Below are 17,462 nucleotides of genomic sequence, written 5' to 3' on the forward strand. Positions count from 1 at the left end.
ATTCTATACTATGTGTATTATTTCCGTGAAGAAACAGGCTCAGAGTAGTGAGCAATCTGCCTTAGGCCAACCAAGCACTATCTAGAAGCTAATCTCACACATACATTTTTCTCCTTTCTCTCCCTATTAAATCGCTGTATTCTGAGCATGAGCAACCAAATTCATACAGGCGAATTTTGGTCTTAGACTCAAGAAAACGGGATCCTTGGATCTGGAGTCGACTGGCGCCGAACGTCTGGGGAAACTGAGGTCCAGAGCCAGGACTCCACGCCTGCAGAGGCGACTGCGAAGGGGGCGCGTCCTGGCCCGTGGGCCGCCTCCTTCCGGGCCCGCCACGCTGGGGTCTCCCCTCCCTGTCTTTTCCCTCTCCAAGCCGCCACCTCGGAAGCAAGTCATGGTTGCGACCGTGGCGGCGGTGTGGCTGCTCCTATGGGCCGCGGCCTGCGTGCAATCTGAGCAGGACTTCTACGACTTCAAGGCAGTCAACATCCGGGGCAAGCTGGTGTCGCTGGAGAAATACCGCGGCTCGGTGAGTGACGGTGTCCTGCGAGCCTGACTCGGTGGGGGCAGGGCTCCATGGGTGCACCCAGCCGGGGCTCTTCGGGGAGGCTCCCCTCGGGTGCATCACAGATCGGGGATGCGCCCGTTGGGCACCACCCCGGGGATCCCAGCCCCGCGATCCGTCCATCCGGCGCCCCCAGGCCCTTGCCCACTGAGGCCCGCGGCTACGTGGCACAGCCCAGAAACCACAACACGCTATCTGCGCTCTCCGGGACGCAAGATCTCGCCCGGAAAGAGAATGTCCTCCGCCTCTGCTTTGCCTCTTCTGAGAGTAAAAGTAACCCCAGCTTTTGCCCCTCCAGTCTGACTTTTGCGCCTGGAACAGTGAGTGGATCGACAAATAAAAGTGCAGGGTAGGGAGTGACCATCTAAGATGGACCTTTGCTTGAATCTTAGAACGCACACTGAGAACGAAGGCTTGGGCACAGGACCACACAACAGTAGAAAGCAACCAACTCCCATCCCTTTGGTCCTCTCAAGCCCCACCCCTAAGAGGGCAGTTGTGATGGAGCTGTTAGCCATCCAGCAGGACAGGCCCCTCCTTGCTAGACTGAATCACAGTAAGGGAGTATATCAGGATTGGGTCTTAAAAAAAAAAAAAAAAGACTTGAGCAATGAGCAAGACAGATCAGGACAAGGAGAGCTGGCCAAGCCCAGACACAAGCAAAACTGCACGGGGGGGGGGGGGGGGGGGGGGAGGTAAGGGGAGTGAGCAGGACCAGGGCTTTCAACAGTGGTACCTGAAGGATACAAACCCCTAGGCTAATAGTGGTAGACAGGACTGATGGCGCCAGGGAGAACCCAGAGGGACTTTGAACTACAAGTTCAGAGACCCAGTGCTATGCTGTTTGTGACAAAGAATCCTCTCAAGGTGTTGCAGGCCTTTAATCCCCAGCCCTACACTAAGGAGGAAAAGACAAGCTGGCCCCTGTGGGTTCGAGGCCAGCTTGGTGTCCTCTTAGGGAGTTCCAGTCAGGGCTACTATCTCGGAAAAATAATAATTATTTTTTTAAAAAAATCCGTCAAAGGATCTTCTGCCTCTTGAGAGTGGGAGACCCTGCTGTGCAGAGGTGTGGGGTTGGACGTTAGCGGACCTGGGAGCCCATCATGCAGGCTTGGACGAATCACAGAAGAAAGGCTCTCAGTGTGCTTTTCTTGGGAGCAGGACCGTCTTTAGGGACAAAACTATTTTCAATTGCCTTGACATTCTCGATTATGCTGGGAGTCCTTGCTCTGACCAGTGTGAGTTTCAAAATGAGGGGACACTGTGGAAGCACTTGGTGAGCTTTACGGTGCCCTGTGTACTGTAGGTCTCGTCAGTGACCTCATCCGGGATGCCAAAGAGTTGCAAAGAGCAGGCTCCATTCCTGTCAGGCCTCCCCTCTAACACGGCTGGACATAGTCCCCAGATACACCACCTGAGCAGCTCCCCCAGTCATTAATTCATTGTTTATTATTTGGCACCTACTGTATACTAGCTAGAAACCCAAGCCCTGAAGATAAATAGTGATGGGCAAAACAAGTTGATGTTTTAATCAAGCTGATAGGGAGGAAAGACAATAAACGAGGCACTGAAAACTGAGTCAGGCAATCCCAACAGCGATAAGAGATTTTAAAAAATATAGACAATATTTTTCAGCTCCTGATAAGAATAGTGTGTAGAGCTAGCCTGGAACAGTGATACACACTTTTAATCCCAGCACTTGGGGGGCAGAAGCAGGCAGATAGCTAAGAGTTCAAAGTCTGTCTGGTCAATATAGCCAGTTCTAGGCCAGCCAAGGCTGCGTTAGGTAATGGGATCCTGTCTCAAAAAAAAAAATTAAAATAAATAAAAAAGGTAGCATTAGAGGGCCAGTAGGGTTGCCCAGTGGGTGTGTCGACAACCTGAGTTCAATTCTCAGGACTTCTACGGTAAAAGGAGAGAGCCACTTCCTGGAAGTTACTCTCTGATCTCCAAACATGCACACCACATTGTGCAGGATCACCCCGCCCCCGGTTTGTTTTGGTTGTTTGAAGAGGGATAGAGTTAGAATTTGAACCCCAGCGGTACAACTCAAGAGTCTCTGCCCTTAATTGCTAAGCCTTGGGAGCAGTCAGTCCAGGGAGGCTGGTTGACCTGAGCTGGGCCGTTGCCTGGGGTATAGCTCCATTTGTTCATTAACAAACATTTGCCGCCTCCTACTACATGCCTGACACTGCGTGACAGTCATAGATGTCACGGATGACAGTCACTGAGTCCATGGCTGGGCATGAATGTCGAGGTCGTCACTTGGCGGTGTGCTTATTTCCTGGGTGCAATATGTAAGTGAGAGAAGGGTGTGGGTAATGTGTTTTATTGGCTTGCTTCTCTGTACACTTCTGAGTCTGTTTCTATGCATGTGTGTGCACATGTGTGGACAAGCTCTTTGGTTTCCTGGATGGAATGAGAAGCAAGATGCTCCCCTTCACAAAGTCTAGACACACATGATACAGGCTAAAAAGAAGCATCTTAAAGAGCACTCAATAAAAGCCCAACAGGAAAGAAGGTAGGATACCCTTACCTGGAGAAGAGAATTTAGAGTCCCAACTTCCTACCACCCCAGTCAGAGTGTGTGGTGGGTCAGATCAGCTCACTGATTCTCAGCAGGAGGAAATTTTCTCAGAAAGATATTTTTAATGTTAGCTGGGTGGTGGCGTACACCTTTAATCTCAGAACTCAGGAGTGAGAGGCAGGCAGATCTTTGTGAGTTCGAGGCCAACTTAGTCTACAGAACTAATTTTAGGATAGCCAGGGCTACACAAAGAAACCCTGTCTCAAAAATTAAAAAAAAACAAAGGATTTTTCTTTGTTATTACATTGTGTGTGTGTTTATGTGTGCTTGCTGTTATTACATTGTATGTGTGTGTTATGTGTATTTGTTGTTATTACATTTTGTGTGTGTGTGTGTTTATGTGTACTTGCCTTTCATGGTGTTCAGGTGGGGGCCAGAGAACAACTTAGGGGAATCATTTCTTTCCTTCTACTTTGTGGGGCCCTGGGATTGAACTCAGACTGTCAAGTGTGGCAGCAAATGGTTATCTCTCCAGTTTGTTTTGGTTTTTTGTTTTGTTTTGAGATGCTGTTGATGGAACAGCGGGGGCTGTGTCCCGCCACCTGGCTGGCTTTACACCCGAAATAATTACACGGAAACTGTGTTCATTTAAACACTGTCTGGCCCATTAGTTTCGGCCTCTTATTGGTTAATTCTCACATCTTGTTTTAACCCATATTTAGTAATCCGTGTAGCACCACGAGGTGGTCGCTTATCAGGAGAGATCTTAACCTGCGTCCATCTCAGAGAGGAGAGGCATGGCGACTGTCTATGGCGAGTGCCTGAAGTGTCTGCCTCACTGCCTTCTACCCAGCATTCTGTTCTGTTTACTCCACCTACCTAATTTTCTGTCCTATTAAAGGGCCGAGGCAGTTTCTTTATTAACCAATGAAATTAACACATAGACACTCCTCCATCAAGATGCAGTGTCTTACTGTGCAGTAGCCAGCCTGGAACTTGCTAAGTAGACCAGGGTGGCCTTGAACTCATGAAGGTTCATTTGCTTCTGTTTCTGCCACCTAAGTGCAGGGATTAAAGGCATGTGGCATTTTTTTTTCATTGAAGAGACGGTCTTACTGTGTAGCTTAGGCTTGTCTCCAATTTACAATTCTACTGCCTTTGCGTCCTTAAAGCTGGGATTACAGGTATGTGCCACAGACCCCACTGGGAAACATTTTTAGTGGTCAAGCCTAGACATTGAGTGGGCACAGGCTAGGATGATGCCAAATATTCTACGATAAACAGGACACTCCCCACAATGAAGACCTGTAATTTCAGTACTGCTGAATTTGAGGAGTCTATCTAGTCTGTTCCAGACTGACCCTGGGAAGTGGTCAGTAGCCAGGTGACATTATCCCAGTTTGTCTCAAAAACAGTCACGGAGCTAGGGCACCCAGGCAAAGAATTGTAATCTTTCAGGAATACATAGCTAGAAGCTGGAAATGTGGCATTGGTGCCAAAATTCTAATTACATTATAATTCAGTTCCATCAGCTAGCTAGCACTGTATTTATTGCCTGAAGTCTTTAATAAAATTAGGGCTCAGTGATCAAAGCATTTATTTGCTGGAAGGGAGGAGATAAAAAGGACTGCCCTGGGGGTCATTCTGTCTGTGTACCCATGTATTGGCAGTCCCAACCCAGGGAGGGTACAGCGAGGCTCTTTTGCTTTCTTTTCCTTTAGAGACTTCTGGGAAAGAGCCTGCCTGAATTCCTGGAAGTACCCAGCTGACAGAACCAAATTGAACCCACGTGTGCCTTTCACCTCCCCAGCATCACCTACTGATACATGGTCTCTGTGTGCATGCCTGTCTGCAAATGTACTATATGTATTTGTGGATTTGTGTACTACTAGCTAATGTAGGTTTGCATCATAGAGCATGTGCCTATTAATTTAAGTGAATTGTGTGCTTACAGTCACAGATACTCATGAATGTGTGTACATGTGTATAGGCCCCCACAGGCTTGTTTCCATATGTGGGTGTATTTTGTGGGAACATTATACACATATTTACATATGTTCATAGCATTCTTGCGTGTGTGATGTAGATATATCAGAGTAGACACAGGTGCATGCCTCCTCGCCGGATTGTGTATGGTTCTGAACCTTCTTCTGTTTTGTTTCTACCACGCAGGTTTCTCTGGTGGTGAACGTAGCCAGCGAATGTGGCTTCACAGACGAGAACTACCGAGCCCTGCAGCAGCTGCAGCGGGACCTGGGTCCCTACCATTTTAACGTGCTCGCCTTCCCTTGCAACCAGTTTGGCCAACAGGAACCAGACACCGACAGGGAGATTGAGAACTTTGCCCGCCGTACCTACAGTGTCTCTTTCCCCATGTTTAGCAAGATCGCAGTCATCGGCACTGGTGCCCACCCTGCCTTCAAATACCTGACCCGTGAGTCCTGTCTCTTCTCCCCGTCACCTTCCCTCCCTGGCTGTCACCGTGACTCCCTGGGCAGCAGAAGACTGAGAACAGAGAAACTAGGGCACACCTCGAGAAGGGTGACCAAGATGACTGAAAGTCTCTTGTTCTGACTTAAAGTCTATACACTAAGAGGGAAACCTCTCTAGAAGAATCAGCTTGATTGCCATGCCTGGAATACCAGTGACAGGCACGAGGCATGGGCTGTGAATGAAATCACCAAGCACAGAAAGGCAGTAGAGTTTGTTAGGTACCCTGTGGTCTAACTGCAGCAGATCAGACAGTACAGAAGCTGTGCAGAGATGGTCTAAGGGGGAGGGGTGCTCTTATGTGTATGGGGAGGGAGGCTCTGTGGACAGCCAGACAGTGTTCCGGTGTCACTGCGCTCTGTTTAGGTCTTACCCGGTGGGACATCTGCTCAGGGCTGTCTCCCTGGAAGGGTAGACAGGTATCACATTATTTGGTTGAGGAATAAGTTTTACCACATAGGTTATCTCTTCTTGGGACTATCTATGTGAGAGGCAGGTTCGGCTCACCAAGGGTCAAACATTGAATGTTCTAAGCCTGCTCATTAAAACGTGGGATGCTCTGGGCGGTGGTGGCACACACCTTTAACCTCAGCACTTGGGAGGCAGAAGCAGGTGGATCTCTGTGAGTTCTGCCAGCCTGGTCTACAAACCAAGTTCCAGGACAGCTTGCACTGTTACACAGAAAAACCCTATCTCAGGGAAATAAATAAATAAATAAATAAATAAATAAATAAATAATAAAAAGTGGGATTCTGGGATTAGAGAGGTGACTCCAAGGTTAAGAACACTGGCTGCTCATCCAGAATCAAACCCAGGTTTGATTCCTAGTGCCCACATGGGAGCTCACAACCCCCTGCAACTCCAGTCCCAGAGAATCCAATATTCTCTTCTGGCCTCCTCGGGCATTGTACACATATCCATGTATAGACATACATGCAAGCAAAACACCTATACATATTAAAAATAGAAGAAGAAGCAAAGGAAAAAAAGAAAGATAACCCCAGATGCCTGTCTCAGCTGCAGCCCCTGTGAACTTTGGAGTCTGGTGAGCTTTGTGTATTTGTTAAAGTCATCCTTTTCTCCCCCTCCTGTGTGTTTTGCTAGTGTTCTCCCAGTTCCCACACTTGTAGATCAATCTGGCCTTGCATTAGAAGCACCCGGAAAGCTCTCATAATTGTACAAGCCTGAACCCTACATTATCAGAGCGCAAGAATTTTTCTGAAGGTCCCACTTCCTGACAGTGATTAGGATTCAGCCAGTACAAGGACTAAGCTTTAGAAGCCATTAAGGCTTAATTGGAAGCAGGGAATTGTGGTGCAGGCCTACACACAGGAGTCAGGAGTTAGAAGCTAGGAGGATACGGCTTTCCAGATCTTCCTCAGCCATGTAGCTAGATGGAGATAGCATGGGAATCCTGTCTCGAAGCAGAACAGCCTTCGAGAACAGGGTGCGGTGCGACTGTTTGGGGGTAATTAGGAGAGGATGACTGGTGGGTTGTACTGTATTGTGTACTTCCCAGGATCTTCTCTCAATCCGGATCCCCCAACTGGAATCTACTGGAGAGCTTTTGAAAAGTGCTGGGAGCTGGGGCTTGTTCTCAGTGCCGCTAATTTAAGTGGTCTGGGAGGGGCCTGGGTGTGAGATAGACCGATAGTGGGATCCAGGAATTGGGCACGGGGAGGCACACTGCTCTTCTGCTTCCTTTTTCTTTAGAGACTTCTGGGAAGGAGCCCACCTGGAACTTCTGGAAGTACCTAGTGGCCCCAGACGGAAAGGTGGTGGGGGCTTGGGATCCAACTGTGCCCGTGCAGGAGATCAAGCCGCGGATCACGGAGCTGGTGGCAAAGCTCATTCTTCAGAGACGAGCAGAGTTGTGATCCGGTTTTCTCTTCCCCACCATTCCTGTCCCTCAGTAATCTCAAGTGGTGCTTCATAGGCAGAAAGCCTGGGCTTCTCATCCCTTCGGTCACATAAAGGAAGAAGTCTAAGACTTGAATGATTTGAATCCAAGAGCAAAGAATAGGAACTCCTGGCCAATGAGAGTTCTTAACAGCCAATCAGTGGCCACTAGGCCGACAGCCAAAAGAAACATGGCAGGCTATGAGAAACCATGAAGAAGGGTATGAAGCAATCATCCCCTAGCCAGACTTCTGTAAAGGGGAGCCAAGTCTTACCTCACGGGAAGGCTGTGAGGATTAGCATCTAATACCTGTGAACGTGCCTGGGGCAGTGTTAGCCAAAGATGAAGCATTCAACACATGTTTCTGCCTATAAACAAAGCAGTACTTGTGATAATAAAACTTGAACTCAACACGGATTTCTAGCCAAAGGAAATCTAGGCCAAACGTGTTTGTTGTCTTTGTCCTCTGTTCTTGTGTGTACTGTTTTATTTAATTACAAAAGATGCAAGTTCTTGGAGTGGAGTGGGAGAAGGGCTCAGAGTTCAAACACTTGCAAGACACTGGGCTCCGTTCTCAGAAAGAAAGGCACAGAAAGAGAGAGAGCCGCTAATAAAAACCCAAACAAGGAACGGAGAGATGGCTCAGCAGTTAAGAGCACTGGCTGCTCTTCCAGAGGACCCCCGTTCAATTCTCAGCACCCACATGTCAGCTCACAACGTCTGTAACTGCAGTTGGAGGAGACAAGACACTATCACACAGACATGCATGCAGGCAAAACACCAATGCACACAAATTGAAAGTAAATAATTCATTTTAAAAAGCAATACAGATTAATATAAAATAAAAGTAAACATTAAAGGCTTCCATCCAGCCCTTTTAATTTTTTTAATCAAGCTAAGTGTTAATGCTCCTAAAAATGTTCCAATCAAATATACATTATAATTAAAAAAATAAGTGAAGGATATTGTAAATTTAAATGTGAGCCATCCCCCATAGGCTCTTCACCTGAGCCTTTGGGTCCCAGATAGTGGCACAGTTTTGGTTGCGGGTCGGCAGGTTATGAAACCTATTATATATGGGGCAGATGTATGGCCATAGGGGCAGGACTTCAACCAGGGTTCTGGCTGGACCTCAGGCTCTTCTTCCAGACTGCTCTGGTTGCAGGACCCCAGCCGTCACACACTGTGGCCAGGAATCAATCCCATCACTGTGCCTTCTTGGTTATGGTGGACTGATATTCCCCAAAACTGTGAGCCAGGAGAAATGTTTTCTCCCTTAAATTGCATTGGCCAGATCATGTCCAGGAGAAAAGTAAAAAAAATGCAGACAGGAATTTGCAAACTCCAGTGGCCAGTAAGGATTCCAGATGTGGCAGCTCCTTTGGGTGGTATATTCTTAGGGAACACCCGGGGCCCCTACCAACCCAGCTGGGGCCAGACTAGGACAAGGCCTTGTTTCCTTGTCAAGCTGCACCTAGGGTTTTCAGAATTTATTTATTTTTAGGCAGTGTCTCTCTATGCAGCCCTGACTATCCTGGAATTTTCTGTGTAGACCAAGCTGGCCTCAAACTCACAGAGATCCTCCCACCTTCCTTCCAAGTGCTGGGATTAAAGGCGTCACCACACTTGCCTCTAAGAACTTTTAATAAGCAAGGTGGAGCTATCATTTAAGGTTTGCTTTTCTTCTCTTATCCCCAATGCAGGAGAAATTTAGCTGTTTAATCCACAAGTTTGTAGACATTGCAATACCTATAGAACACAAAATCTCTTGTGGGAATCTGGGGCTTGCTGATTAAGCCAGCTGGCGGGCCAGTGGCCCTGGGGATCCTCCTGTCTTTGCCTTCCATGGTTCATGCCTGATTTTCTATGCTGGGGACCAAACTCAAGTCTTCATGTACTTTATCAACTGAGCCATTTCCCTAGCCCCAATTTGATCCATTTAGAAATATTATCTTCTTATGTAGCCCCAGTTGGCCTTGGACTTATAACCCCCACCTTATAGTCCCTGGCGCTAACTCCCCGAATATTGTATAAAAATGCCTGCAGCTTTGATAAACCAAGGTTTTAAATTATTACTTATTATTTTGCTTTTGCAAAATTTAGAGTGCTAGAGTGATAACACAGATCCTTCTTTTGTCTTTTGAGGAGGAGAATTAGGGGTTTGATACGTTGAAGGCCTGTGTTAGGGTGTGACATGTTGAAAGCCTGTGTTAGTGTGTGACTGTTGAAGGCCTGTGTTAGGGTGTGATTGTTGAAGGCCTGTGTTAGGGGTGTGATATGTCGAAGGCCTGTATTAGGGTGTGATTGTTGAAGGCTTATATTAGGCTGTGATATGTTGAAGGCTGTTATGCTGTAGCGATGAATTGGTGTAAGGAATGGAACACACCTTGTATCAGGAGCCTCACGGTTGGGCACAAGTGAAATATGAGGTGTTGTTGATGAAAGTTTCTGTCCTACCTGGTCCCATAGCCATTCAGTCCCAAATAAACACAGAGAAGCTTATATTAATTATAAACTGTTTGGCCTATTGTTCAGGCTTATTACTAACTAGCTCTTACAACTGAAATTAACCCATAATTCTTACCTGTGTTTAGCTATGTGTCTTGGTACCTTTTCTCAGTAAGGCATTCTCATCTTGCTTCCTCTGCTTCTGGATGATGACTGCGTCTCTGCCTTCCCTCTTCCCAGAATTCTCCTAATCTAGTTGTCCCGCCTCTACTTCCTGCCTGGCTACTGGCCAATCAGTGTTTTATTAAACCAATATGAGTGATAAATCTTTACAGTGTACAGGAGCATTATCCCACAGCAAGGGGTTAAATTTTATTCTGTTTGTTTGAGTTTTGTTGCTTATGCATTTTTGCCTTTTCAAAGAAGAGACAGTTTGCATTACGGAAGGTTTGTGCTCATGGATTTGATTCAAAGGCCCTGGGGCTAGTGCTCAAATTTAACCATTCTAGTGGGACAAAGATGTTCTAAAGAAAAACACCATGTCCTTCCCTTTGCCTATCAGACTACTGGAACAACGGACTCTAAAAAACTGGAATTCTCTCCCAGTCTCATGCTAGTAGAGAGATAAGATGGGGACCCTCAGTCAGAGGGGAGCCAGTCCCTCAGAAAGAGATGTCACACTGTATGACACTTGTCAGACCACCTTGCAGGGGAGACTAGTGCCCAGGCAATGATGGAGCAGTGATGGGTGGGGCCACCCCTTTCCTGGAACTCTTCACTGCTATATACATCTTGTTTTCTATTTAAACCTAAATCTTGCATCAGATCCTGAATGCTAACTTGGGGAAGGGTCACTGGGCTTTGTTCCTTTTCCCAGTGTGGCCATATTGGATATATATATATATATATATGGACACCAAAGTTTAAAAAAAAATCATTTCCTCAAAAGTAATGAGTCCCACTGATGATTCTACACTTCTCATAGGACATGTATTTCTATAGACTTTACTAACTTCCGGTTGGCTCTAGTTCCTTCTTACACACATGAAACTCTTCTTAAGAAAATAACATTTTAAATCTTAATCAGCTCTCACCTTAGCCATTAATTAGCCATTATCTGCCAATATCTGGATTTTCAATTAAATCCCTTGGCTATCAGTTAACACTTGAGTAATTGATATATGATCATCTACTATGGTTTAATTATCTCCTGACACTAGCTTATCATCTAGATTCATATTCATTAGGCTGTATTACATGACATTTCAGTTACATGCTAAGCCTTAATTATTAATCAATAGCTTAGTAGCTTGCTTTTAACGTATTACTGATACTTTAGTTATCTGCCATTAATTTAGAGTACAGTAGTCCTCCCTATTCACAGGGACAGCTGGGGACACATGGGAAGAGAGAAAGAATCCCTTCATTCTAGCCTTGGCTGAAGCCTCTAGGCAGCTGACAATCAGGAATGCCAGCACAATTACACGTGTTTAAGGTTTTACTTCTTTCCGGCTAGAAACCTGCACTTTTCTGAGCATCTCACCAGAAACTTTAAAGGAAAAGGGTATGTCCTAACCTCTTTGTGCTACCCTCGCAGCTCCTACTTTTATTTTATCAGATTGTAATCCATCCAGGCCATCCCAGAGTCCCCCTCTAAATTCCACTTATCAAATAGAGAAAGACTGGGAGATGACAAAGCGGATAAAGGCACTTGGTGACAAGCCCCACAGCCTCGGTTCAATCCCAGAAGGTGGAAAGAGAGAAATGACCTCCACAGATAGTCTTTGACTTCTGCCCATGTGCTGTGACACGTGTTTGAGTGTGTGCCTGCACACATCAACATACATACACAGAGGTATAACTCTTTTTTTCCTTTTTCTTTTTTTCTCTTTCTTTTTTTTTTCTGAGACAGGGTCTCACTATACAGTCTTAGCTGGCATAGAACTCAGTATTTAGACCAGACTGGCCACAAACTCAGAGTTCCTTCCTGAGTGCTGACAGCCAAGGTTCCATAGTGAGACTGTCCCAGAAAAAAAAAAAAGTTATGAATTAGTTAATTCTGGAATTTTTCATTCATGTTTTCAGACCATTGATAACTGAAGTTTTAGAACAGGCAGCTGCAAATAAGGGCACTACTGTAGATTACCAGCCACGGATTCTGGTTAGTAGGTTTTAGGGTGAGGGGGCCATTAATGGTTGCAGCCTTTGTATTTTGTTGAACCTCCCTTGCAACTCCAGGTGGTTTCCTTGCCACATCAATGCATCCTGTGTTCAGGCTCATCACCACCTGTGATTTTGTCCTCGGGTTGGACAGATGGAAGATGAAGGGAGGGAGGAGAGTGGACAGTCAGGGGACTCCATGGAGATTGATAGTTAGAGGTGATAGTCATACATCGACGAAGGTTTTTTTGGTCTCTGCTTAAGCGTTAGACTCTTGCTGTGTTCTTAGGGCACATCAGTGAACAAAACAGGCACATTCCTAGCTGTGCAGGATTCACAGAACAGTAGGAAAGACAAACAATTACACCAATTATTTCATAATTACAATTAGGATAAGCACCAAGAGCAGGGAGAGTCATGTGTGTGTATACAAGTGTTGTCACTTGGCCCATTCTGGAGGACAGAGAACACCTCCCTGAAAAATGACTTTACGTCTGAGAACTCTAATTTTCCAAAGAACTAGAGATTAAGGCATGGAAGTCCTAAGTGGATGGAGCAGCTTGGGCAAATGCCCTTAGGAAGAAAGATGCTGGCTTTGATGGAGCCAGTACTGCCTGCAGCCAAGTGATAAGAGCCTGGCAAGGTAGCCAGCCAGTCCAGGAAGGACTGTGTGATCTAAGTGAGCCGATAGTGAGCCGAGTCAGCACGGCAGAGCCTGTCTTCCACAAGAGTCCAATTCCAAACCCTGAAAGTAAACTGTGGGGCAGAGGAAGAGATCGCCGGTAGGAGGAGCCTGCTCTGGGGGCTTCTTGGAGCACAGGTAATCCTGGAAACACCGGAAGAAGGAACATCCAGCAGGGCCAACCTACGCATTGCTAGAGGGGACTGCTAAAGACTGAATCCTACACATCACCTCCTTTCCTGCTGAAGTGATTATTAAATGGGACATGGTCCAAAGGCCACATTTTAAGACAAACTGTCTAGGGTATAACAAAACAAATAAAAACAGTAGGCGAGTTTCCGCTCTTCCCCACTGATGGAGGATTCTCATTGGCTAATAAACTGCCTTGGCTTTTTGATAGGGCAAAATTTAGATAGGTGGAGTAGACAGAACAGAAAAAAGGAAGTGAGGTAGATGGCTCAGTCAGTTGCCACACCTCTCCTCTCTGGGGCAGACTGTCATGCCTCTCCTCAGGGAGCCAGATGCGATGGAGCCAGCCGCCAGGTCAGACATGCTGAATATTTCCTGGTAAGACACCACTTTGTGGTGTTACACAGATTATTAGATATGGGTTAAAACAAGAGATGTGAGAATTAGACAATAAGAGGCTAAAAATAATGGGCCAGACAGTGTTTAAAAGAATACAATTTGTGTGTTGATATTTCGCATGTAAAGCTAGCCATGCGGGAGCCAGGGCAGCAGAAACGCAGCCCGTCTGCTCCTCACTACACCCCACAACTCCACAGCGCCTGTTTTGGGCTTCATGTGCAGTTTCTATGACTTTATGACAGCACACATTTGCCTGCTCTAAGAGGGACCTAGAAGGGGAGAGGTCATCTACTCATTCTTTGCTCTGCTGTAACTTCATCAGGGGTCCAGCATGATGACATCTCTAGGATATTGCTATGAACTGCATGGCCCAAGACGGTTGTCCATCTCAACCGTATTCCTCCTATGCTGTGCTTTATCACACAAAATTCAGTCACCCAGCTCTGTAGAACACAAGATGTTTATCCTGTGTGATCACCCAGGAAAACTGGGGATTTAAACAAGACACGATGGCACGTGCCCGTAGTTCCCAGCGCTTGGGAGGTGCAGGTAGGAGGATCAGGGGTCCCCTCAGCCTGGGACACATTAGAACAGAGGAACAGAAAGAAGGAAGGAAGGAGAGAGAAGAAGAGCAAGTGAGACAAAAAGGCAAGGGTTTCATTAACGCAGAAGGGGAGAACAGACGTTGAGGGGGCAGGGACAAGAGTCATCTGTACCCCAAACCTTAACATCCTTCAAATCTCCTCCCCTTTTCTGCCTGATGCTTCCTGCTTTTATTTGAGACTGTTCACTGTTGGAGCAGCAGCTAAATCTGTATCCCAACCAGAGGCAGAAGCCACAGAAGAAGATTAAGATGGAAGGATTAAGGGAGACGTGGGAATTCACCATCCCTGGAACTCATCTCCTTGGTCTCAACGACTCCTCCAATCCATCTTTCCCACTGCAAGGCGAATGGCATTCTAGAAAGCACAAGCATAGCGCCCATCTGCTCCACTGCACTGTGACCCAGATGGCCTGCTGGGCTCTTTCCCAACTTCTTTCCATTGCCCAAGAGGAAATTCTTCTCCTTCTTGCCTCAACATAGCTTTGTCTTATCTCTCAGGGACTCCAAGCACAGCAAACATCTGACTCACAGCAGGTGTTCAAAAGACACCAGGGTGGGGGGGGGGGGACGGGGACGAGATGGTTCAGCAGATAAAAGTGCTTACCGCTTACCACCAAAGATGGTGACTTGAAGTCTATCTGGGACCCACAAAGTGGAAGCACGGAGCCAACTCTAACCATGCACCATGGCATGCATGAATCCTCCTCACACACACAATATAAATATATGAAATTTAAAGGTTTATAAATGCAGTTTCACATACACACACACTCCCACGGGGTATGGTGGCTCATGCCTGTAGTCCTAGCATTCAGGAGGCCGAGGCAAGATACTTGGGTTATGTAAGTCCTAGGCCAGCCTAGGCAACAAAGTGTCTCAAAACCAAAAAGCAAAGAGCATTTGTTTGACCAACTGCCCTTGTTATTACCCATGATTGTTTCTAAATGTCCTTGTACCAGCCAGGTTTCCCTGAGACTTGGCTCCTCCCAGAGAAGGGTTGAGGGCTCTCGGTCACAGGGAAAAGTGTTATCAAAGGCCCTTTCCTCTTAGTACCTTAGACACTAAGTATTCTCTGGGTCTAAGAGCAACTGCCTAGCGTGTGCAAGCCCTGGGTTCAATCCTCGACTTCACAAGAAAACAAAAAAGAACCTGAGTAGTCTCCTCTTGCCCATGAGCAGTTGAGATGGCTTACCTTTCTCCAGAGGAAGTCTCAGAAACACAAAAGACTTAGTATTAGTGTGACATTACTTTGTGTGTGACATTAAAATGCATTCATAGGAGACGGATGGTGATCCCAGCACTTGGGAGGTAGAGATAGGCAGATCTCTGCGAGTTTGAGGCCTGCCTGATCTACAGAGTGAGTTCCAGAACAGCCAGGGTGGTTACACAGAGAAACCTTGTCTCAGAAAAAAACCGTATTCATAGGTTAATACTAGTACTCAGGAGGCAGAGGCAGGAGAATTTCTGAGTTTGAGTCAGCCTGGTCTACATAGTGAACTCTGGCGTATTTGCAGAGGAGCAAACTAACTAACACTGAGCCCTCTCTCCAGCCCGAAAGCAATTTTCCCAGAGTGTTCACACACCTGTGTCTCATCCTTTTGAGGCAGTATAAATGAGGAGTCCAAAACCACAGGAAGTCAAGTGCCAAGGAGCAATTAGAATCTGCGCAGATGTGATCTCAAAGACCCTGCTTTCCCTCCTGCCCTCGTCTTCCTAGGTACTGGTGACACTCCAGCAGAGTCAGAGGGGGCAGAGGCCTGGAGACACTGATCTCAAGAGAGGGTCAGCTGATCACGCTGGGGCCCACCTGGGAGGAAGTTACAGAAGTGACTGCAACCAGGCTGAGAAGGAACCAAACAAAACGTTTCATAACATGGAAAATGCACCACTCAAGTCTGGACCAGAGAAGGAGAGAGAAACATACAGGACACAGTCCAGTTCCTGGGACTCCTTCCTGGGTCCTCCAGGAAGGTCCCTCCCTAAGCCTTACTATCTTTCTATATAAATGCCTACTGGGCTGGGAAAAACAACTTGGCACTGAAGGGTGCCAACTGCTCTGTGGAAGACCCAAGTTTTGAGCACCAGGCTGCTCAAAACTGCTTACAATTCCAGCTCCCATGGCTCCAACAACCTCTTCTAGCCTCTGATGGCTACTTTCCAAGGTCAGACTAGCTGACTCAGACGGGTCCCATAGGAGAAAAGGAGCATTTGCAGAAAACTCAGGATCAGAGGTAGGAGATGGCCCAGCAGTTAAGAGCATGCTCTCGACTCCTCTGCTCTTCCAGAGGACCCCGGCTTGAATGCAGCACCCCCATAGCGTCTCACAGCCATCTGGAACCCCAGCTCTAGGGAAATCCAATTCCTTCTCTGGCCTCTGTTGGCACCAGCTATGCAAGTGGTACACAGACATACGTGCTTGCAAAACAACCATGTGTTTTAATTTAATTTAAAACATTTAAAAGAAAGAAAACTCAGGGCTCATCAACAAATTTTGTTATAAATATGGCTGGCTGATTAAGATGACACTGAGAGACACTTCGGGGCTTGATGAGAGAAGGAGCACTATGTGAATCTACAGAGGCATAAACTCGACATAGCTGGTACCAAGACAGCTACAGAGTGACACCCTGTCTCAAAAAAAAGTGATAGCCAGGTGTGGTGGGGTGCAAGTCTTTAATCCCAGCTCTCAGGAGGCAGAGGCAAGTGGAGCTCTGTGAGTTTGAGGCCAGACTGGTCTACAAGAGCTAGTTCAGGACAGCTAGGACTATACACAGAGAAACACTGTCTCTAAAAAATAAAAAACAAACAAGAATGAAATTATGTCATTTTCAGGGAAATGGATGCAACTGGGGATCTGTAGCACAAATTCAATTGCTCTTAATAACAAAAAGCTATTGGGGACTGAAAGCTAAGAGATCAGAGAAGCAGTGCAGCCAGGCACGAGAGAGACCTTTTACCTCTACCAAGTCCTCAGACTGAAGGGGTAATGCTATCTCTGTGAATCCTCAGAATGCATGTTCAGACTGCTTCCACAGACTCCATCTGTCTCCACCAAACCTCAGACTGCACTGAGCTCCTGTCTCCTCCTGCCTGATAGTCCTCTCTTTACCCAGCTATATCACTCCTGTCTCTACCTCCCTAGTGCTGGGATTAAAGGTGTGGGATCCCAAGTGTTGGAATCACCTTTTGTGTGAGCTCTGTTTCTCTTTTAGATAGATTCAATCTTGTGTAGCCCAGGGTGACCTTAACTAACAGATTCCTCTGCCTCTGTTTCCCGAGTCCTGAGATTAAAGATGTGTGCCACCACTCCCTGGCCTCAATGGCTTAGCTCTGCACCGTGATCTTCAGGCAAGATTTATTTGTTAACACAAACAAAAATATCACTAAAGAGATCTGAATTAAATGCAATAATTCAGACACAGAAAGACAAATATTAGGGACTAGAGAGATGACCCAGTGGTTAAGAGCAGTGGCTGCTCTTCCAGGGAACCCAGGTTA

General features: G+C 46.6%; 1 protein-coding gene across 2 annotated transcripts; it reads left to right on the forward strand.

Moving 5' to 3' along the window:
- Positions 1–320: 320 nt before the first annotated feature.
- On the forward strand, positions 321–7,927 carry Gpx7 (glutathione peroxidase 7). Of its 2 annotated transcripts, none has more exons than XM_038334272.1 (3): positions 321–529; positions 5,265–5,526; positions 7,296–7,927. In XM_038334272.1, the coding sequence occupies exons 1-3, from the start codon at positions 395–397 to the stop codon at positions 7,457–7,459; spliced, it is 561 nt and encodes a 186-aa protein (XP_038190200.1). In that variant the 5' UTR covers positions 321–394; the 3' UTR covers positions 7,460–7,927. The 2 variants fall into 2 exon arrangements, with proteins under 2 accessions (XP_038190200.1, XP_038190201.1); XM_038334273.1 differs by lacking the exon at positions 321–529 and adding an exon at positions 2,640–2,862.
- Positions 7,928–17,462: the final 9,535 nt, after the last annotated feature.

Source organism: Arvicola amphibius, chromosome 6 (genome assembly GCF_903992535.2).
Source record: "Arvicola amphibius chromosome 6, mArvAmp1.2, whole genome shotgun sequence".
Classification (NCBI taxonomy): Eukaryota; Metazoa; Chordata; class Mammalia; order Rodentia; family Cricetidae; genus Arvicola; species Arvicola amphibius.